Below are 23776 nucleotides of genomic sequence, written 5' to 3'. Positions count from 1 at the left end.
ATCATAAAAGCAAGCCAAAGCAAATCAGGCATTCTTGAAAGTCTGGACAATCCTTGTCCTGCAAATAAACATTTTTATTGTAGAAAAAATGATTTTGCATGCAGTAGGCATTTATAATTAAATGCAGTGGAACTTTATAGTTAGACCCACTGGATGATGTTCTACCTTCAAAATGATTTGGCAATCATCATTTATTAGAAAAAAACAAAGTTTCCATCATGCAAGAAAGTTTAACCAAATTAAATTTGCCCCATTTCAAACGGATAATTTTTTTTGTCAATCCTCAGAAAATGTTTCTTATATCTGCCATTTCTACACTTGTAGCAATGATATTTTTTGCAACAGTTCTTTTGTCGAATAAGCCTGGGTCAATGGAAACCTGCCTACTGATCTGATGAGACAGATATGACTGTGTTTTAACAGGCTGCCCAATTCTGGTATTTTCCCACTCATTGGTCTTTTGACTCAATCAGATCAGATATGGGGCAAAAGATCAGAAATGGGATGCTTGTGTAAACGCAGCCATGGAACCACAATCAGTTTTATTGGCACAAGATTAAGGGTGTGTTCCTCTGACCAGGCTTTGCTGAGGCCAGCCAGATCTTACAACGCCTGGATGCATGTACTGTCTGAGCAAGGGATCGCAACCTAATGCTGTGTTCAGTAACCAAGTGGTAATTCACCATATATGACTGGGAAAATTCCACTTGAATGGCCATCCAACTGGTAATTACTAGTGGGAAACTTGTCTATCATCCTGAGCTCCCACATGCTGACCTCTGATGTCACCAGCTCGCTGGTCACTATAGCATCACCCACCTGTAGCACGCGCTCCAGCAGGTATATCTCTCTGGTCACCCCCAAAACCAATTCTTTCTTTGGCCGCCTCTCCTTCCAGTTCTCTGCTGCCAATGACTGGAACGAACTACAAAAATCTCTGAAACTGGAAACACTTATCTCCCTCACTAGCTTTAAGCACCAGCTGTCAGAGCAGCTCATAGATTACTGCACCTGTACATAGCCCACCTATAATTTAGCCCAAACAACTACCTCTATATCCCTACTGTATTTATTTATTTTTATTTATTAATTAATTATTTTTATTTCTACTTTGCACATTCTTCCACTGCAAATCTACCATTCCAGTGTTTTACTTGCTAGGCCACCATGGCCTTTTTTGCCTTTACCTCCCTTATCTCACCTCATTTGCTCACATCGTATATAGACTTGTTTCTACTGTATTATTGACTGTATGTTTGTTTTACTCCATGTGTAACTCTGTGTCGTTGTATGTGTCGAACTGCTTTGCTTTATCTTGGCCAGGTCGCAATTGTAAATGAGAACTTGTTCTCAACTTGCCTACCTGGTTAAATAAAGGTGAAATAAATCATAAATAAAATAAAATCTACTACGAAAATTACCTCGATAATTGCATTTTCTTCAGTTAAATGCAACAACAAAACATTATTTATAAAAGGCAATCTATTAATATGGTTTTTGAACACTATAGTTTGTTTACAAGCACGATAGCTGTACTTTCAGTTTATTGTTTATGCAGCTTGTTGGCCATTAGCCAATCAGCGTTTCTCAACGAGTTCAGAGCACGGGAATGCATCCAACTAGTTACGACTTCACAACTGGTAAATTCACATCTCCCACTTGGTTACAAACGCAGCATAAGTATCTGATAATTAATTGCAAGACTGGAATGAGTTCAAACTAATGATTAGTGATTGATTGCCTGTGTAACAGGTGTAAAATATACTTGATGTATTTCACCAAAAATCCCTCATATTTATTTTAATGTATTATTTTAAGGTTATTTTAAGATGTATTACAATACTTTCAAGAGTGAATTATTGTATTGTATTTCATTTCTAAATTGTGTTAATGCTGTGATGTCATCAACGGGAGCCATGCTCTTACTCCTCAGTTTGCTCAGAGCGTGATGAGGAGAGGCAAATATACATGTATGGAGTCCAGACTGCAGCAGTAACTTTTGCCTTGTATTTGTATCCATTCCATGCAGTCATTAAAAGAGAGACAACTGGCTGAATTGTGTCCAAAGCCTTATCTTCCACCTACACCTTACCAGAACCCAACGCAGAAAGGTACCGGTTACACCTGCAGCTGGAGGTTGTTAATGTAACCGGTGCTATACTGCACCGCTGTAACTCTGCGTTGTGTGTGGTTGATTGAGGCTATAGACGTGGACTTTGGAGATCAGGTAGTTTTAATTAAGCAGAACTCACTCTCTGCATCTGGCATCTGCATCCAAAAGGAAATAAAACATTTGTAGAGCACATATGTTCTGAGAATCGTCGCCTCTTTCTACAACAGATGCACAATAGGAGGGACTGGGATCATTCGAGGAGCTAACCATCGTTCACACATACAATAGCATACAAAATAGCATGCAAAATGCAATTGCCATGCTGACTGTAGGAAAGTCCACCAAAGCTTTTGCCAGAAAATTGACTGTTAATTTTTCTACCATAAGCCGCCTCCAATGTCGTTTTAGAGAATTTGGCAGTACGTCCAACCGGCCTCACAACCGCAGACCACGTGTAACCACTCCAGCCCAGGACGTCCACATCTGGCTTCTTCACCTGAGGGATCCTCTGAAACCAGCAACCCTGACAGCTGATGAAACTGAGGAGTATTTCTGTCTGTAATAAAGCCCTTTTGTGGGGAAGAACTCATTCTGATTGGCTTGGCCTGGCTCCCCTGTGGCTGCGCACTTGCACTCCCAGTCCCATCCATTGCTGCACCCCTGCACTCCCAGTCCCACCCATGGCTGTGCCCCTGCCCAGTCCTGTGAAATCCATAGATTGGGGCCTAATGAATTTACTTCAAATGACTGATTTCCTTATATGAAATGTAACTCAGAAAAATCTTTCATTGTTGCTTGCGGCGTTTACATTTTGGTTCAGTATAGTTAACGTTAGCCAACTCTGCATTCTATACGGGTATGCCAATGGCCTGCTGCAATGCCCACTATATAGCGCTTTTCAGATCTATTCATATATTTAGCTACGGCAGATAGCTAGATCGGTGATGAGATGATCATTCAGTATGTAAACTAGCGGGCTTGGCCACCAATTAAATGGCTGGTCTTACATTATCCTTGATCAGCATTTTGACAGTCGCATAAAATACGCTTTAAATCGATGTAAAAAATACCTAATCCACACTTAGTGTGGTACTGTCAAATTGAGCAAACCAGATTGTTCAATCTTTTTGATTCAACTTTATTTCCTGTGTAAGTCACTATTCCGTCTGTCCATCGTGTTTTGTGAGACGCTTTGCAGACTACTTTATGGGGAAAATATGTGACTATTACAATTTTTACTTTTAAAACCCATAACAATTCAAGGATGTTTTCAGACCAGGAAATACCAAAACTGACGATGTTGGTAAGTTTTTAGGTCTATAATTATCGCTCCTTGACCTCGCACAGGTGTTCAGAATTAAGATGATTAGGATCAATTGGTCCATAAATATTTCTAGTTTGTAGGCACTCCTAGATCATTCAGTCATGTCTCTCCTTTGGCAATGTGCAATTGTTTTGGCTGTCGTAGCAGCAAGCGCTGCCAATGAAGGTACGTCTAATAATGAACGCATAATATGATTATGTAGCGCTGATACCATGTTAACTTGAATAGGCTACTTATCTCATGCTGACCGCCTAACAGACTAGCCAAGTTGTGGTGTTGGCTCTTGAGATGTGAATGATGACATTATCAAATTTATATTTTTAGATTTTAATGTGGATTGTGAGAAACACTCCATTAAAGTGACATGGAAGGTCAGTCCAGAGTTGGTTGAACATGCTGCCCGTCTTTTCCTTGGACACTGTGTTCCGTCCACATTTTCTGTTCTTCCCACGGGAGAAGGGATGGCGACATTCCACTACAACCTCAATGGCTGTGCCATCAAGAAACGGGTAATGTCTAACTCTTGACCCAATGTATGCCATTTTGGATCCTGCGACGACTAATGCTTCTCCTTCTATTCCCCAGGTGACTGGCAAAAAACACATCTATTCAACCAGCCTGACTTACAGACCTAACCGAAAGCCCAAACCTGCTGCCATTAGTCACCATATTAAGTGTGTTTACATAAGGTAACCATCTATGCCAGGGGTACTCAACTCTTACCCTAAGAGGTCTGGCGCCTGATGTCTTTCGTTCTACTTTATCATTAATTGCACACACCTGGTGTCACGGGTCTAAATCAGTCCCTAATTAGAGGGGAATGAATTTTTTAAAAATGCAGTGGAACTGAGTTGAGCGTTTTAGGGCTCTATTGGGTGTAGTGTACTCTAGCTATGGTGTTGGAATCAAATCTTCCTAAGCCTTTGCCACCTTCGTTATTAAACTAAACATTCTCCCTTGTATGTAGACCTGAGGGATGGATTCCCCCATTCCTTATCCCTGCCTATGGTAGTGCTGAGGGTCATGGAGGATTGGTTTTCCACATGGCACTCCTCAATGGTGAGTGACTCATACAACATCAATTATTGTAAGAATATGTTCAGTCAACTTACCTGGTAAAGGAATTCCTAGCAGAGGACACTGCCCAAAGCTAGTTGAAACCTGTGGCTGTACAGTACGTATGAGCATTGCGCCCCTTCCCCTCTCTGTTGCATGTAGAAGACCTTACTGGTCTGGCTAAGAGCAGCCTGTTTCCCCTGGGCTCTTTCATCCCCATCTGGGCAGCAGTGGATCAGATGGACCATCAGCCCTTGCTGCTGCTCTTGGAGGAGTGTGTGGCAGCCACAACACCAGAACTGCAGTCTGCGAGCCTGGTGTACCCCATCATCACCAACAAGGGGTGTGTACCAGACCTGGCTATGGCCATGTAGGGTGCACGTTTTGGTTTTTGACTGCCTAGCGCTACACAGCCTACTCGAATGTTGAAAAGTATTGAATACATTTTAAAGTTAGCTTATTTGCTGGATGGAAGTTCTGTTTGTCTGCTCATTGCACAATGCATTTTCAGTTGCCTTGCAGATGGGAAGAATGGGAACTCCAGGTTCCTGCCTAGGTACCACTCGTCTGCTATTCTGCTTTACCTGCAGTCCTTCAAGTTTGCCTTAGGCGAGGAAGTGAGTGGACCACAAGTTCTCGGTATGACTGGGTTGTTTTCATACTGTAGCTCTTGACTGTTCTCTTATTTCACCCCAGGTGTATATTCATTGTAAGCTTGTTGCATGGGACCCTGAGGTTTTTGATATAGAAAAGAAGGCCTGCCACTACATTAAAGAGACTGGAGAGTAAGTATTGGTCACATTCTTTAACATTGGACCATAATGATGTTAGTGCCAATGCAACAGCCAACTTTTTTTATTCATAGATGGGAGCTGCTGGACGACCCGTCTCAAAGTGACCTCTGCAAGTGCTGTGACTCGAGTTGCAAGCCTCGGTTGAAGAGGGGTGTGGATTCAGGTATTTTGAGGCACTTCATTTCAAGCCTGACTAAACTGTAGTTCCATATTCATTTGAGCTGATCACTCTTGAGTTCTGATGGGACTGCAGCTTGAAGTAATTTATATATATATTTTTCTCAGAACCCCAGGGCCTGGTTCAAAACTCTGTTCTTGGACCGCTCACAATAGTGGAAAACTCTGAAACCCGGATCCCCAGTGAATTTGTAAAATATCCTACTGTAGAACAAGGTTGGTGATTTTGGCATTGAAGACTATAGTTTACACTTGGCTTTTAATTGTATCAGCTTTGATGCCAAATGAACTTGAACCTGTAACCTACTCATCTGTCATTGTGTTCTGTATTCAGTTGACTGGTTGGTGTAATGGTCTGGAACACTTTGCTTGTCAGGTGTGTGTGTGTGTGTGCTGGTTATTTTACTGTAAAATCCCCCAACGGCAATGAGATGCATGTTACTAACAATTCTTCAACCTGTTACAGGGATGGCTGTCTTTTCTGTCTCTACAGCCATCTAATTGTAGGTGGCCTGAAGGGTGCATCACTTTCCACTATCCCCAGTATGGATATGAAGTCCTTTGACTTGAGCATGTTTCAATAAAATGAGTACTTTACAATGGTGTTTGTTTCTAATGGTTGTCAAAATGCTATGATCCTGATGAGATGTACCTTAAATCCAGTAGTGCGGAGCTGGTATCTACACAAAATAGCCAAGAGGTGACCATCCAGATCTCAATGAGAGTGCTCATTGTTCTGGACTTCCCAGTGTCCTGATTACTCTTGAACTGTAACACTTTCTTCTCTTGGCATAATCAGTTTTCTAATGATATTCACAGCAGGTGTTCATGCAATGGTAACGCTATTTGAAAGCTTGTCATAAGTGAACCTGCTTATTGTTGGCTATACTTTTTCAGCAGTAGCCCACCCCAAGATGAAATTGACAAGCCAAGTTTAGGGATTGTAGGTGGCTGATGGCCATGCTTAGGTAACAATTCAGGAAAATGGCTGTAGTTGACCTTAGTTTAAATGTGTGTTTTTGTTAGGAGAGTGCCCATCAGGGGAATATACCCCAAAGATTATATCTTGGTTTCAGTCTTTCATACCTCACTGGCAAAAATGTCTACCTTTCTAACAGGTTAACTAGACTATCATTGGCATAAGGCAAGATTGAAAATCCCAGCAGTTCAAGAGCAAACTGGTTTTGGCACATTCATTGACATATAACTGATGAAACATTTCATAACACTGGCATTTCCCCTCTGACAGGTCACAAATGAATCCCACCCCAGTTAAATTTCATCATAGCTCATGAGCCCAGTACTTGCACTGTATCTGGTAACAGAACTCATTACAGACCAAGCGTCACAGGTTTCTTTCTCCCTTTTTAAAATTATTTATTTGCGTTGTCCTCAGGAACCTCTTGTGGGGTGACGATGTCGACTGTAGCTAACTTGGCCTTTTCCTTGGCCTGGGGGGTGACTCCAATATGGCTGCTGTTTGTCGACCTGGTACTCTTGAACAGGAACTCACGACTATTGGTTCAATAATGATGGGCTCCCGAGTGGCACAGAGGTCTAAGGCACTGCATTTCAGTACTGGAGGCGTAACTACAGACCCTTAATCGACCGGCCGTGATTGGGAGTCCCGTACGGCGGCGCATGATTGGCCCAGCATTGTTAGGGTTTGGCTGGGGTAGGCGGTCATTTTAAATAAGAATTTGTTCTTTACTGACTTGCCTAGTTAAATGTGTGCTGACGTTTCCCTTACCAATATTTGGAGGAAGGTCACTGGAGACCTGTGGGGTGTGTCGTGGAAATGTCCTGTATTACCAAATGAGAGCAAACCACACGCAAGTCAGTTATATCATAAAGTCCATATTTGTTTGAGCTTCACCATAGCCCTGTGACTCTCAGATCAATTCAGTGTCTATAAATTAATTCTGAGTGCTTACAAAACAATTCTTAGTATCATTTATAGTGAAGACACACCCCTCTCAACTCACATGACAAATAACAGATCTTAGGAACATTACAAAGGAAGACTTTACTTGAGAGAGGAGTATCCCATAGCCAGACAGCATTAGCTATAAATTATTGTTCAGTTTGGTCTCCTAAACGAAGTTCTTATCTACTTCTTGGTACCACTTAGGACCAAAACATTACCTCATCCAATGGCATATGTCAATTGTCAATTTGAGATACTCCCATCTCAAATACACCCCCTCCTGGGCAAGATCAGAAAAGACAGTGAGCCTCCTAGGCTTTACACTAAATCAAGATAAGGACAACCTCAGAGGGGACATGTAATAGTTGCAGACACATTCCCATAAGAAGACAAGCCTGATCTCTCCCCTCTCTGGGGCACAAGTAACTTTCCCCACATAAGCATACTTATGAAAATTGATAAAACATCTTATTTATTAATGTTACCTAAAGAATTTGGACTCTGACACAACAGGTGGAAGTTGTGTTGGAGGTTGATGTGGCAGGGGTAGAGGTCATGGTGGGTGTGAAGCCTACAGCTCGAGCCAGACTGGTTGCTTGTGGGATATACGGATGGATAATCCTGGGTGCTGCTTCATAAAACTGTTAAAACCAGTCTACCAGTCTACCTGCCAACTGCCTTTCCTTATTCAATGTGTTTTGGATTCCCATCCTCTCCGCCAGGTCAACTGACCCGTAACCTAATTCCTATTCTGAACCTAGCCTAACCGTACACGAAGAAATGGGAAAGTTCCAATTCCAAACTAGCTTAAGTCTCTTTCTGTACCTGTTCAAATACTCTGGAAATGCAGTATTGCTTTCTTCCTTCCATGAGATCACTAGCTATTACAATTGAATTGCCTGCTACGGTGCGTTTTCATTTCTTATCTCGTCACATCAACAAAAATTGCTAACACCCAGTGTCAAATAAATATGAAGTGGTTGAAGAGTTTTTATTACCCATTTAGGAAAAATGTGAATTAATACATTTGAGACAGGTGGCAGTGCATACAGGCTATCTGTTTCATGTCTCAGGTAGCCCTCGAAAGCCAGCATGTACAGAATGCAATAATTGTCTCATGCCATATTATAATTGCACTCCTCTAGATCTGAAATAATTGAATGGTGAAGCTTGCATCCACCCAGTCAATCATAAAAGCAAGCCAAAGCAAATCAGGCATTCTTGAAAGTCTGGACAATCCTTGTCCTGCAAATAAACATTTTTATTGTAGAAAAAATGATTTTGCATGCAGTAGGCATTTATAATTAAATGCAGTGGAACTTTATAGTTAGACCCACTGGATGATGTTCTACCTTCAAAATGATTTGGCAATCATCATTTATTAGAAAAAAACAAAGTTTCCATCATGCAAGAAAGTTTAACCAAATTAAATTTGCCCCATTTCAAACGGATAATTTTTTTTGTCAATCCTCAGAAAATGTTTCTTATATCTGCCATTTCTACACTTGTAGCAATGATATTTTTTGCAACAGTTCTTTTGTCGAATAAGCCTGGGTCAATGGAAACCTGCCTACTGATCTGATGAGACAGATATGACTGTGTTTTAACAGGCTGCCCAATTCTGGTATTTTCCCACTCATTGGTCTTTTGACTCAATCAGATCAGATATGGGGCAAAAGATCAGAAATGGGATGCTTGTGTAAACGCAGCCATGGAACCACAATCAGTTTTATTGGCACAAGATTAAGGGTGTGTTCCTCTGACCAGGCTTTGCTGAGGCCAGCCAGATCTTACAACGCCTGGATGCATGTACTGTCTGAGCAAGGGATCGCAACCTAATGCTGTGTTCAGTAACCAAGTGGTAATTCACCATATATGACTGGGAAAATTCCACTTGAATGGCCATCCAACTGGTAATTACTAGTGGGAAACTTGTCTATCATCCTGAGCTCCCACATGCTGACCTCTGATGTCACCAGCTCGCTGGTCACTATAGCATCACCCACCTGTAGCACGCGCTCCAGCAGGTATATCTCTCTGGTCACCCCCAAAACCAATTCTTTCTTTGGCCGCCTCTCCTTCCAGTTCTCTGCTGCCAATGACTGGAACGAACTACAAAAATCTCTGAAACTGGAAACACTTATCTCCCTCACTAGCTTTAAGCACCAGCTGTCAGAGCAGCTCATAGATTACTGCACCTGTACATAGCCCACCTATAATTTAGCCCAAACAACTACCTCTATATCCCTACTGTATTTATTTATTTTTATTTATTAATTTATTATTTTTATTTCTACTTTGCACATTCTTCCACTGCAAATCTACCATTCCAGTGTTTTACTTGCTAGGCCACCATGGCCTTTTTTGCCTTTACCTCCCTTATCTCACCTCATTTGCTCACATCGTATATAGACTTGTTTCTACTGTATTATTGACTGTATGTTTGTTTTACTCCATGTGTAACTCTGTGTCGTTGTATGTGTCGAACTGCTTTGCTTTATCTTGGCCAGGTCGCAATTGTAAATGAGAACTTGTTCTCAACTTGCCTACCTGGTTAAATAAAGGTGAAATAAATCATAAATAAAATAAAATCTACTACGAAAATTACCTCGATAATTGCATTTTCTTCAGTTAAATGCAACAACAAAACATTATTTATAAAAGGCAATCTATTAATATGGTTTTTGAACACTATAGTTTGTTTACAAGCACGATAGCTGTACTTTCAGTTTATTGTTTATGCAGCTTGTTGGCCATTAGCCAATCAGCGTTTCTCAACGAGTTCAGAGCACGGGAATGCATCCAACTAGTTACGACTTCACAACTGGTAAATTCACATCTCCCACTTGGTTACAAACGCAGCATAAGTATCTGATAATTAATTGCAAGACTGGAATGAGTTCAAACTAATGATTAGTGATTGATTGCCTGTGTAACAGGTGTAAAATATACTTGATGTATTTCACCAAAAATCCCTCATATTTATTTTAATGTATTATTTTAAGGTTATTTTAAGATGTATTACAATACTTTCAAGAGTGAATTATTGTATTGTATTTCATTTCTAAATTGTGTTAATGCTGTGATGTCATCAACGGGAGCCATGCTCTTACTCCTCAGTTTGCTCAGAGCGTGATGAGGAGAGGCAAATATACATGTATGGAGTCCAGACTGCAGCAGTAACTTTTGCCTTGTATTTGTATCCATTCCATGCAGTCATTAAAAGAGAGACAACTGGCTGAATTGTGTCCAAAGCCTTATCTTCCACCTACACCTTACCAGAACCCAACGCAGAAAGGTACCGGTTACACCTGCAGCTGGAGGTTGTTAATGTAACCGGTGCTATACTGCACCGCTGTAACTCTGCATTGTGTGTGGTTGATTGAGGCTATAGACGTGGACTTTGGAGATCAGGTAGTTTTAATTAAGCAGAACTCACTCTCTGCATCTTGCATCTGCATCCAAAAGGAAATAAAACATTTGTAGAGCACATATGTTCTGAGAATCGTCGCCTCTTTCTCTCAGTGCATCAAAATTATTTTTGAATACAAAAATGAATACAGTCTCTCCTTATTATACATAACATATTTTACATAGATAAAACCACATACCTGCATCCAAAAGGAAATAAACATTTGTAGAGAACCTATGTTCTGAGAATCGTCGCCTCTTTCTACAACAGATGCACAATAGGAGGGACTGGGATCATTCGAGGAGCTAGCCATCGTTCACACATACAATAGCATACAAAATAGCATGCAAAATGCAATTGCCATGCTGACTGTAGGAAAGTCCACCAAAGCTTTTGCCAGAAAATTGACTGTTAATTTTTCTACCATAAGCCGCCTCCAATGTCGTTTTAGAGAATTTGGCAGTACGTCCAACCGGCCTCACAACCGCAGACCACGTGTAACCACTCCAGCCCAGGACGTCCACATCTGGCTTCTTCACCTGAGGGATCCTCTGAAACCAGCAACCCTGACAGCTGATGAAACTGAGGAGTATTTCTGTCTGTAATAAAGCCCTTTTGTGGGGAAGAACTCATTCTGATTGGCTTGGCCTGGCTCCCCTGTGGCTGCGCACTTGCACTCCCAGTCCCATCCATTGCTGCACCCCTGCACTCCCAGTCCCACCCATGGCTGTGCCCCTGCCTAGTCCTGTGAAATCCATAGATTGGGGCCTAATGAATTTACTTCAAATGACTGATTTCCTTATATGAAATGTAACTCAGAAAAATCTTTCATTGTTGCTTGCGGCGTTTACATTTTGGTTCAGTATAGTTAACGTTAGCCAACTCTGCATTCTATACGGGTATGCCAATGGCCTGCTGCAATGCCCACTATATAGCGCTTTTCAGATCTATTCATATATTTAGCTACGGCAGATAGCTAGATCGGTGATGAGATGATCATTCAGTATGTAAACTAGCGGGCTTGGCCACCAATTAAATGGCTGGTCTTACATTATCCTTGATCAGCATTTTGACAGTCGCATAAAATACGCTTTAAATCGATGTAAAAAATACCTAATCCACACTTAGTGTGGTACTGTCAAATTGAGCAAACCAGATTGTTCAATCTTTTTGATTCAACTTTATTTCCTGTGTAAGTCACTATTCCGTCTGTCCATCGTGTTTTGTGAGACGCTTTGCAGACTACTTTATGGGGAAAATATGTGACTATTACAATTTTTACTTTTAAAACCCATAACAATTCAAGGATGTTTTCAGACCAGGAAATACCAAAACTGACGATGTTGGTAAGTTTTTAGGTCTATAATTATCGCTCCTTGACCTCGCACAGGTGTTCAGAATTAAGATGATTAGGATCAATTGGTCCATAAATATTTCTAGTTTGTAGGCACTCCTAGATCATTCAGTCATGTCTCTCCTTTGGCAATGTGCAATTGTTTTGGCTGTCGTAGCAGCAAGCGCTGCCAATGAAGGTACGTCTAATAATGAACGCATAATATGATTATGTAGCGCTGATACCATGTTAACTTGAATAGGCTACTTATCTCATGCTGACCGCCTAACAGACTAGCCAAGTTGTGGTGTTGGCTCTTGAGATGTGAATGATGACATTATCAAATTTATATTTTTAGATTTTAATGTGGATTGTGAGAAACACTCCATTAAAGTGACATGGAAGGTCAGTCCAGAGTTGGTTGAACATGCTGCCCGTCTTTTCCTTGGACACTGTGTTCCGTCCACATTTTCTGTTCTTCCCACGGGAGAAGGGATGGCGACATTCCACTACAACCTCAATGGCTGTGCCATCAAGAAACGGGTAATGTCTAACTCTTGACCCAATGTATGCCATTTTGGATCCTGCGACGACTAATGCTTCTCCTTCTATTCCCCAGGTGACTGGCAAAAAACACATCTATTCAACCAGCCTGACTTACAGACCTAACCGAAAGCCCAAACCTGCTGCCATTAGTCACCATATTAAGTGTGTTTACATAAGGTAACCATCTATGCCAGGGGTACTCAACTCTTACCCTAAGAGGTCTGGCGCCTGCTGTATTTCGGTTCTACTTTATCATTAATTGCACACACCTGGTGTCACGGGTCTAAATCAGTCCCTAATTAGAGGGGAATGAATTTTTTAAAAATGCAGTGGAACTGAGTTGAGTGTTTTAGGGCTCTATTGGGTGTAGTGTACTCTAGCTATGGTGTTGGAATCAAATCTTCCTAAGCCTTTGCCACCTTCGTTATTAAACTAAACATTCTCCCTTGTATGTAGACCTGAGGGATGGATTCCCCCATTCCTTATCCCTGCCTATGGTAGTGCTGAGGGTCATGGAGGATTGGTTTTCCACATGGCACTCCTCAATGGTGAGTGACTCATACAACATCAATTATTGTAAGAATATGTTCAGTCAACTTACCTGGTAAAGGAATTCCTAGCAGAGGACACTGCCCAAAGCTAGTTGAAACCTGTGGCTGTACAGTACGTATGAGCATTGCGCCCCTTCCCCTCTCTGTTGCATGTAGAAGACCTTACTGGTCTGGCTAAGAGCAGCCTGTTTCCCCTGGGCTCTTTCATCCCCATCTGGGCAGCAGTGGATCAGAAGGACCATCAGCCCTTGCTGCTGCTCTTGGAGGAGTGTGTGGCAGCCACAACACCAGAACTGCAGTCTGCGAGCCTGGTGTACCCCATCATCACCAACAAGGGGTGTGTACCAGACCTGGCTATGGCCATGTAGGGTGCACGTTTTGGTTTGACTGCCTAGCGCTACACAGCCTACTCGAATGTTGAAAAGTATTGAATACATTTTAAAGTTAGCTTATTTGCTGGATGGAAGTTCTGTTTGTCTGCTCATTGCACAATGCATTTTCAGTTGCCTTGCAGATGGGAAGAATGGGAACTCCAGGTTCCTGCCTAGGTACCACTCGTCTGCTATTCTGCTTTACCTGCAGTCCTTCAAGTTTGCCTTAGGCGAGGAAGTGAGTGGACCACAAGTTCTCGGTATGACTGGGTTGTTTTCATACTGTAGCTCTTGACTGTTCTCTTATTTCACCCCAGGTGTATATTCATTGTAAGCTTGTTGCATGGGACCCTGAGGTTTTTGATATAGAAAAGAAGGCCTGCCACTACATTAAAGAGACTGGAGAGTAAGTATTGGTCACATTCTTTAACATTGGACCATAATGATGTTAGTGCCAATGCAACAGCCAACTTTTTTTATTCATAGATGGGAGCTGCTGGACGACCCGTCTCAAAGTGACCTCTGCAAGTGCTGTGACTCGAGTTGCAAGCCTCGGTTGAAGAGGGGTGTGGATTCAGGTATTTTGAGGCACTTCATTTCAAGCCTGACTAAACTGTAGTTCCATATTCATTTGAGCTGATCACTCTTGAGTTCTGATGGGACTGCAGCTTGAAGTAATTTATATATATATTTTTCTCAGAACCCCAGGGCCTGGTTCAAAACTCTGTTCTTGGACCGCTCACAATAGTGGAAAACTCTGAAACCCGGATCCCCAGTGAATTTGTAAAATATCCTACTGTAGAACAAGGTTGGTGATTTTGGCATTGAAGACTATAGTTTACACTTGGCTTTTAATTGTATCAGCTTTGATGCCAAATGAACTTGAACCTGTAACCTACTCATCTGTCATTGTGTTCTGTATTCAGTTGACTGGTTGGTGTAATGGTCTGGAACACTTTGCTTGTCAGGTGTGTGTGTGTGTGCTGGTTATTTTACTGTAAAATCCCCCAACGGCAATGAGATGCATGTTACTAACAATTCTTCAACCTGTTACAGGGATGGCTGTCTTTTCTGTCTCTACAGCCATCTAATTGTAGGTGGCCTGAAGGGTGCATCACTTTCCACTATCCCCAGTATGGATATGAAGTCCTTTGACTTGAGCATGTTTCAATAAAATGAGTACTTTACAATGGTGTTTGTTTCTAATGGTTGTCAAAATGCTATGATCCTGATGAGATGTACCTTAAATCCAGTAGTGCGGAGCTGGTATCTACACAAAATAGCCAAGAGGTGACCATCCAGATCTCAATGAGAGTGCTCATTGTTCTGGACTTCCCAGTGTCCTGATTACTCTTGAACTGTAACACTTTCTTCTCTTGGCATAATCAGTTTTCTAATGATATTCACAGCAGGTGTTCATGCAATGGTAACGCTATTTGAAAGCTTGTCATAAGTGAACCTGCTTATTGTTGGCTATACTTTTTCAGCAGTAGCCCACCCCAAGATGAAATTGACAAGCCAAGTTTAGGGATTGTAGGTGGCTGATGGCCATGCTTAGGTAACAATTCAGGAAAATGGCTGTAGTTGACCTTAGTTTAAATGTGTGTTTTTGTTAGGAGAGTGCCCATCAGGGGAATATACCCCAAAGATTATATCTTGGTTTCAGTCTTTCATACCTCACTGGCAAAAATGTCTACCTTTCTAACAGGTTAACTAGACTATCATTGGCATAAGGCAAGATTGAAAATCCCAGCAGTTCAAGAGCAAACTGGTTTTGGCACATTCATTGACATATAACTGATGAAACATTTCATAACACTGGCATTTCCCCTCTGACAGGTCACAAATGAATCCCACCCCAGTTAAATTTCATCATAGCTCATGAGCCCAGTACTTGCACTGTATCTGGTAACAGAACTCATTACAGACCAAGCGTCACAGGTTTCTTTCTCCCTTTTTAAAATTATTTATTTGCGTTGTCCTCAGGAACCTCTTGTGGGGTGACGATGTCGACTGTAGCTAACTTGGCCTTTTCCTTGGCCTGGGGGGTGACTCCAATATGGCTGCTGTTTGTCGACCTGGTACTCTTGAACAGGAACTCACGACTATTGGTTCAATAATGATGGGCTCCCGAGTGGCACAGAGGTCTAAGGCACTGCATTTCAGTACTGGAGGCGTAACTACAGACCCTTAATCGACCGGCCGTGATTGGGAGTCCCGTACGGCGGCGCATGATTGGCCCAGCATTGTTAGGGTTTGGCTGGGGTAGGCGGTCATTTTAAATAAGAATTTGTTCTTTACTGACTTGCCTAGTTAAATGTGTGCTGACGTTTCCCTTACCAATATTTGGAGGAAGGTCACTGGAGACCTGTGGGGTGTGTCGTGGAAATGTCCTGTATTACCAAATGAGAGCAAACCACACGCAAGTCAGTTATATCATAAAGTCCATATTTGTTTGAGCTTCACCATAGCCCTGTGACTCTCAGATCAATTCAGTGTCTATAAATTAATTCTGAGTGCTTACAAAACAATTCTTAGTATCATTTATAGTGAAGACACACCCCTCTCAACTCACATGACAAATAACAGATCTTAGGAACATTACAAAGGAAGACTTTACTTGAGAGAGGAGTATCCCATAGCCAGACAGCATTAGCTATAAATTATTGTTCAGTTTGGTCTCCTAAACGAAGTTCTTATCTACTTCTTGTTCTTATCTACTTCTTGGTACCACTTAGGACCAAAACATTACCTCATCCAATGGCATATGTCAATTGTCAAGATAAGGACAACCTCAGAGGGGACATGTAATAGTTACAGACACATTCCCATAAGAAGACAAGCCTGATCTCTCCCCTCTCTGGGGCACAAGTAACTTTCCCCACATAAGCATACTTATGAAAATTGATAAAACATCTTATTTATTAATGTTACCTAAAGAATTTGGACTCTGACACAACAGGTGGAAGTTGTGTTGGAGGTTGATGTGGCAGGGGTAGAGGTCATGGTGGGTGTGAAGCCTACAGCTCGAGCCAGACTGGTTGCTTGTGGGATATACGGATGGATAATCCTGGGTGCTGCTTCATAAAACTGTTAAAACCAGTCTACCAGTCTACCTGCCAACTGCCTTTCCTTATTCAATGTGTTTTGGATTCCCATCCTCTCCGCCAGGTCAACTGACCCGTAACCTAATTCCTATTCTGAACCTAGCCTAACCGTACACGAAGAAATGGGAAAGTTCCAATTCCAAACTAGCTTAAGTCTCTTTCTGTACCTGTTCAAATACTCTGGAAATGCAGTATTGCTTTCTTCCTTCCATGAGATCACTAGCTATTACAATTGAATTGCCTGCTACGGTGCGTTTTCATTTCTTATCTCGTCACATCAACAAAAATTGCTAACACCCAGTGTCAAATAAATATGAAGTGGTTGAAGAGTTTTTATTACCCATTTAGGAAAAATGTGAATTAATACATTTGAGACAGGTGGCAGTGCATACAGGCTATCTGTTTCATGTCTCAGGTAGCCCTCGAAAGCCAGCATGTACAGAATGCAATAATTGTCTCATGCCATATTATAATTGCACTCCTCTAGATCTGAAATAATTGAATGGTGAAGCTTGCATCCACCCAGTCAATCATAAAAGCAAGCCAAAGCAAATCAGGCATTCTTGAAAGTCTGGACAATCCTTGTCCTGCAAATAAACATTTTTATTGTAGAAAAAATGATTTTGCATGCAGTAGGCATTTATAATTAAATGCAGTGGAACTTTATAGTTAGACCCACTGGATGATGTTCTACCTTCAAAATGATTTGGCAATCATCATTTATTAGAAAAAAACAAAGTTTCCATCATGCAAGAAAGTTTAACCAAATTAAATTTGCCCCATTTCAAACGGATAATTTTTTTTGTCAATCCTCAGAAAATGTTTCTTATATCTGCCATTTCTACACTTGTAGCAATGATATTTTTTGCAACAGTTCTTTTGTCGAATAAGCCTGGGTCAATGGAAACCTGCCTACTGATCTGATGAGACAGATATGACTGTGTTTTAACAGGCTGCCCAATTCTGGTATTTTCCCACTCATTGGTCTTTTGACTCAATCAGATCAGATATGGGGCAAAAGATCAGAAATGGGATGCTTGTGTAAACGCAGCCATGGAACCACAATCAGTTTTATTGGCACAAGATTAAGGGTGTGTTCCTCTGACCAGGCTTTGCTGAGGCCAGCCAGATCTTACAACGCCTGGATGCATGTACTGTCTGAGCAAGGGATCGCAACCTAATGCTGTGTTCAGTAACCAAGTGGTAATTCACCATATATGACTGGGAAAATTCCACTTGAATGGCCATCCAACTGGTAATTACTAGTGGGAAACTTGTCTATCATCCTGAGCTCCCACATGCTGACCTCTGATGTCACCAGCTCGCTGGTCACTATAGCATCACCCACCTGTAGCACGCGCTCCAGCAGGTATATCTCTCTGGTCACCCCCAAAACCAATTCTTTCTTTGGCCGCCTCTCCTTCCAGTTCTCTGCTGCCAATGACTGGAACGAACTACAAAAATCTCTGAAACTGGAAACACTTATCTCCCTCACTAGCTTTAAGCACCAGCTGTCAGAGCAGCTCATAGATTACTGCACCTGTACATAGCCCACCTATAATTTAGCCCAAACAACTACCTCTATATCCCTACTGTATTTATTTATTTTTATTTATTAATTAATTATTTTTATTTCTACTTTGCACATTCTTCCACTGCAAATCTACCATTCCAGTGTTTTACTTGCTAGGCCACCATGGCCTTTTTTGCCTTTACCTCCCTTATCTCACCTCATTTGCTCACATCGTATATAGACTTGTTTCTACTGTATTATTGACTGTATGTTTGTTTTACTCCATGTGTAACTCTGTGTCGTTGTATGTGTCGAACTGCTTTGCTTTATCTTGGCCAGGTCGCAATTGTAAATGAGAACTTGTTCTCAACTTGCCTACCTGGTTAAATAAAGGTGAAATAAATCATAAATAAAATAAAATCTACTACGAAAATTACCTCGATAATTGCATTTTCTTCAGTTAAATGCAACAACAAAACATTATTTATAAAAGGCAATCTATTAATATGGTTTTTGAACACTATAGTTTGTTTACAAGCACGATAGCTGTACTTTCAGTTTATTGTTTATGCAGCTTGTTGGCCATTAGCCAATCAGCGTTTCTCAACGAGTTCAGAGCACGGGAATGCATCCAACTAGTTACGACTTCACAACTGGTAAATTCACATCTCCCACTTGGTTACAAACGCAGCATAAGTATCTGATAATTAATTGCAAGACTGGAATGAGTTCAAACTAATGATTAGTGATTGATTGCCTGTGTAACAGGTGTAAAATATACTTGATGTATTTCACCAAAAATCCCTCATATTTATTTTAATGTATTATTTTAAGGTTATTTTAAGATGTATTACAATACTTTCAAGAGTGAATTATTGTATTGTATTTCATTTCTAAATTGTGTTAATGCTGTGATGTCATCAACGGGAGCCATGCTCTTACTCCTCAGTTTGCTCAGAGCGTGATGAGGAGAGGCAAATATACATGTATGGAGTCCAGACTGCAGCAGTAACTTTTGCCTTGTATTTGTATCCATTCCATGCAGTCATTAAAAGAGAGACAACTGGCTGAATTGTGTCCAAAGCCTTATCTTCCACCTACACCTTACCAGAACCCAACGCAGAAAGGTACCGGTTACACCTGCAGCTGGAGGTTGTTAATGTAACCGGTGCTATACTGCACCGCTGTAACTCTGCGTTGTGTGTGGTTGATTGAGGCTATAGACGTGGACTTTGGAGATCAGGTAGTTTTAATTAAGCAGAACTCACTCTCTGCATCTGGCATCTGCATCCAAAAGGAAATAAAACATTTGTAGAGCACATATGTTCTGAGAATCGTCGCCTCTTTCTACAACAGATGCACAATAGGAGGGACTGGGATCATTCGAGGAGCTAACCATCGTTCACACATACAATAGCATACAAAATAGCATGCAAAATGCAATTGCCATGCTGACTGTAGGAAAGTCCACCAAAGCTTTTGCCAGAAAATTGACTGTTAATTTTTCTACCATAAGCCGCCTCCAATGTCGTTTTAGAGAATTTGGCAGTACGTCCAACCGGCCTCACAACCGCAGACCACGTGTAACCACTCCAGCCCAGGACGTCCACATCTGGCTTCTTCACCTGAGGGATCCTCTGAAACCAGCAACCCTGACAGCTGATGAAACTGAGGAGTATTTCTGTCTGTAATAAAGCCCTTTTGTGGGGAAGAACTCATTCTGATTGGCTTGGCCTGGCTCCCCTGTGGCTGCGCACTTGCACTCCCAGTCCCATCCATTGCTGCACCCCTGCACTCCCAGTCCCACCCATGGCTGTGCCCCTGCCCAGTCCTGTGAAATCCATAGATTGGGGCCTAATGAATTTACTTCAAATGACTGATTTCCTTATATGAAATGTAACTCAGAAAAATCTTTCATTGTTGCTTGCGGCGTTTACATTTTGGTTCAGTATAGTTAACGTTAGCCAACTCTGCATTCTATACGGGTATGCCAATGGCCTGCTGCAATGCCCACTATATAGCGCTTTTCAGATCTATTCATATATTTAGCTACGGCAGATAGCTAGATCGGTGATGAGATGATCATTCAGTATGTAAACTAGCGGGCTTGGCCACCAATTAAATGGCTGGTCTTACATTATCCTTGATCAGCATTTTGACAGTCGCATAAAATACGCTTTAAATCGATGTAAAAAATACCTAATCCACACTTAGTGTGGTACTGTCAAATTGAGCAAACCAGATTGTTCAATCTTTTTGATTCAACTTTATTTCCTGTGTAAGTCACTATTCCGTCTGTCCATCGTGTTTTGTGAGACGCTTTGCAGACTACTTTATGGGGAAAATATGTGACTATTACAATTTTTACTTTTAAAACCCATAACAATTCAAGGATGTTTTCAGACCAGGAAATACCAAAACTGACGATGTTGGTAAGTTTTTAGGTCTATAATTATCGCTCCTTGACCTCGCACAGGTGTTCAGAATTAAGATGATTAGGATCAATTGGTCCATAAATATTTCTAGTTTGTAGGCACTCCTAGATCATTCAGTCATGTCTCTCCTTTGGCAATGTGCAATTGTTTTGGCTGTCGTAGCAGCAAGCGCTGCCAATGAAGGTACGTCTAATAATGAACGCATAATATGATTATGTAGCGCTGATACCATGTTAACTTGAATAGGCTACTTATCTCATGCTGACCGCCTAACAGACTAGCCAAGTTGTGGTGTTGGCTCTTGAGATGTGAATGATGACATTATCAAATTTATATTTTTAGATTTTAATGTGGATTGTGAGAAACACTCCATTAAAGTGACATGGAAGGTCAGTCCAGAGTTGGTTGAACATGCTGCCCGTCTTTTCCTTGGACACTGTGTTCCGTCCACATTTTCTGTTCTTCCCACGGGAGAAGGGATGGCGACATTCCACTACAACCTCAATGGCTGTGCCATCAAGAAACGGGTAATGTCTAACTCTTGACCCAATGTATGCCATTTTGGATCCTGCGACGACTAATGCTTCTCCTTCTATTCCCCAGGTGACTGGCAAAAAACACATCTATTCAACCAGCCTGACTTACAGACCTAACCGAAAGCCCAAACCTGCTGCCATTAGTCACCATATTAAGTGTGTTTACATAAGGTAACCATCTATGCCAGGGGTACTCAACTCTTACCCTAAGAGGTCTGGCGCCTGCTGTATTTCGGTTCTACTTTATCATTAATTGCACACACCTGGTGTCACGGGTCTAAATCAGTCCCTAATTAGAGGGGAATGAATTTTTTAAAAATGCAGTGGAACTGAGTTGAGCGTTTTAGGGCTCTATTGGGTGTAGTGTACTCTAGCTATGGTGTTGGAATCAAATCTTCCTAAGCCTTTGCCACCTTCGTTATTAAACTAAACATTCTCCCTTGTATGTAGACCTGAGGGATGGATTCCCCCATTCCTTATCCCTGCCTATGGTAGTGCTGAGGGTCATGGAGGATTGGTTTTCCACATGGCACTCCTCAATGGTGAGTGACTCATACAACATCAATTATTGTAAGAATATGTTCAGTCAACTTACCTGGTAAAGGAATTCCTAGCAGAGGACACTGCCCAAAGCTAGTTGAAACCTGTGGCTGTACAGTACGTATGAGCATTGCGCCCCTTCCCCTCTCTGTTGCATGTAGAAGACCTTACTGGTCTGGCTAAGAGCAGCCTGTTTCCCCTGGGCTCTTTCATCCCCATCTGGGCAGCAGTGGATCAGAAGGACCATCAGCCCTTGCTGCTGCTCTTGGAGGAGTGTGTGGCAGCCACAACACCAGAACTGCAGTCTGCGAGCCTGGTGTACCCCATCATCACCAACAAGGGGTGTGTACCAGACCTGGCTATGGCCATGTAGGGTGCACGTTTTGGTTTTTGACTGCCTAGCGCTACACAGCCTACTCGAATGTTGAAAAGTATTGAATACATTTTAAAGTTAGCTTATTTGCTGGATGGAAGTTCTGTTTGTCTGCTCATTGCACAATGCATTTTCAGTTGCCTTGCAGATGGGAAGAATGGGAACTCCAGGTTCCTGCCTAGGTACCACTCGTCTGCTATTCTGCTTTACCTGCAGTCCTTCAAGTTTGCCTTAGGCGAGGAAGTGAGTGGACCACAAGTTCTCGGTATGACTGGGTTGTTTTCATACTGTAGCTCTTGACTGTTCTCTTATTTCACCCCAGGTGTATATTCATTGTAAGCTTGTTGCATGGGACCCTGAGGTTTTTGATATAGAAAAGAAGGCCTGCCACTACATTAAAGAGACTGGAGAGTAAGTATTGGTCACATTCTTTAACATTGGACCATAATGATGTTAGTGCCAATGCAACAGCCAACTTTTTTTATTCATAGATGGGAGCTGCTGGACGACCCGTCTCAAAGTGACCTCTGCAAGTGCTGTGACTCGAGTTGCAAGCCTCGGTTGAAGAGGGGTGTGGATTCAGGTATTTTGAGGCACTTCATTTCAAGCCTGACTAAACTGTAGTTCCATATTCATTTGAGCTGATCACTCTTGAGTTCTGATGGGACTGCAGCTTGAAGTAATTTATATATATATTTTTCTCAGAACCCCAGGGCCTGGTTCAAAACTCTGTTCTTGGACCGCTCACAATAGTGGAAAACTCTGAAACCCGGATCCCCAGTGAATTTGTAAAATATCCTACTGTAGAACAAGGTTGGTGATTTTGGCATTGAAGACTATAGTTTACACTTGGCTTTTAATTGTATCAGCTTTGATGCCAAATGAACTTGAACCTGTAACCTACTCATCTGTCATTGTGTTCTGTATTCAGTTGACTGGTTGGTGTAATGGTCTGGAACACTTTGCTTGTCAGGTGTGTGTGTGTGTGTGCTGGTTATTTTACTGTAAAATCCCCCAACGGCAATGAGATGCATGTTACTAACAATTCTTCAACCTGTTACAGGGATGGCTGTCTTTTCTGTCTCTACAGCCATCTAATTGTAGGTGGCCTGAAGGGTGCATCACTTTCCACTATCCCCAGTATGGATATGAAGTCCTTTGACTTGAGCATGTTTCAATAAAATGAGTACTTTACAATGGTGTTTGTTTCTAATGGTTGTCAAAATGCTATGATCCTGATGAGATGTACCTTAAATCCAGTAGTGCGGAGCTGGTATCTACACAAAATAGCCAAGAGGTGACCATCCAGATCTCAATGAGAGTGCTCATTGTTCTGGACTTCCCAGTGTCCTGATTACTCTTGAACTGTAACACTTTCTTCTCTTGGCATAATCAGTTTTCTAATGATATTCACAGCAGGTGTTCATGCAATGGTAACGCTATTTGAAAGCTTGTCATAAGTGAACCTGCTTATTGTTGGCTATACTTTTTCAGCAGTAGCCCACCCCAAGATGAAATTGACAAGCCAAGTTTAGGGATTGTAGGTGGCTGATGGCCATGCTTAGGTAACAATTCAGGAAAATGGCTGTAGTTGACCTTAGTTTAAATGTGTGTTTTTGTTAGGAGAGTGCCCATCAGGGGAATATACCCCAAAGATTATATCTTGGT

General features: G+C 41.7%; 3 protein-coding genes across 3 annotated transcripts; all 3 read left to right on the top strand.

Moving 5' to 3' along the window:
• Positions 1-3446: 3446 nt before the first annotated feature.
• LOC110530611 lies at positions 3447-6064 on the top strand. Its single transcript, XM_036986251.1, has 11 exons — positions 3447-3602; positions 3762-3946; positions 4023-4126; positions 4405-4496; positions 4656-4836; positions 5005-5110; positions 5190-5278; positions 5359-5450; positions 5573-5680; positions 5799-5840; positions 5931-6064. Exons 1-10 carry the CDS (start codon positions 3539-3541, stop codon positions 5813-5815), a joined length of 1038 nt encoding a protein of 345 aa, XP_036842146.1. The 5' UTR covers positions 3447-3538; the 3' UTR covers positions 5816-5840; positions 5931-6064.
• Positions 6065-12179: 6115 nt separating this feature from the next.
• On the top strand, positions 12180-14794 carry LOC118965554. Its single transcript, XM_036986250.1, has 11 exons — positions 12180-12335; positions 12495-12679; positions 12756-12859; positions 13139-13230; positions 13390-13570; positions 13737-13842; positions 13922-14010; positions 14091-14182; positions 14305-14412; positions 14531-14572; positions 14661-14794. Exons 1-10 carry the CDS (start codon positions 12272-12274, stop codon positions 14545-14547), a joined length of 1038 nt encoding a protein of 345 aa, XP_036842145.1. The 5' UTR covers positions 12180-12271; the 3' UTR covers positions 14548-14572; positions 14661-14794.
• Positions 14795-20686: 5892 nt separating this feature from the next.
• LOC110512890 lies at positions 20687-23305 on the top strand. Its single transcript, XM_036986249.1, has 11 exons — positions 20687-20842; positions 21002-21186; positions 21263-21366; positions 21646-21737; positions 21897-22077; positions 22246-22351; positions 22431-22519; positions 22600-22691; positions 22814-22921; positions 23040-23081; positions 23172-23305. The coding sequence occupies exons 1-10, from the start codon at positions 20779-20781 to the stop codon at positions 23054-23056; spliced, it is 1038 nt and encodes a 345-aa protein (XP_036842144.1). The 5' UTR covers positions 20687-20778; the 3' UTR covers positions 23057-23081; positions 23172-23305.
• Positions 23306-23776: the final 471 nt, after the last annotated feature.

The sequence above is a fragment of the Oncorhynchus mykiss genome, chromosome 8 (assembly GCF_013265735.2).
Source record: "Oncorhynchus mykiss isolate Arlee chromosome 8, USDA_OmykA_1.1, whole genome shotgun sequence".
Lineage (NCBI taxonomy): Eukaryota > Metazoa > Chordata > Actinopteri > Salmoniformes > Salmonidae > Oncorhynchus > Oncorhynchus mykiss.
Note: the sequence above shows the minus strand (reverse complement) of the source record. Positions and strands in the feature narration are given on the sequence as shown.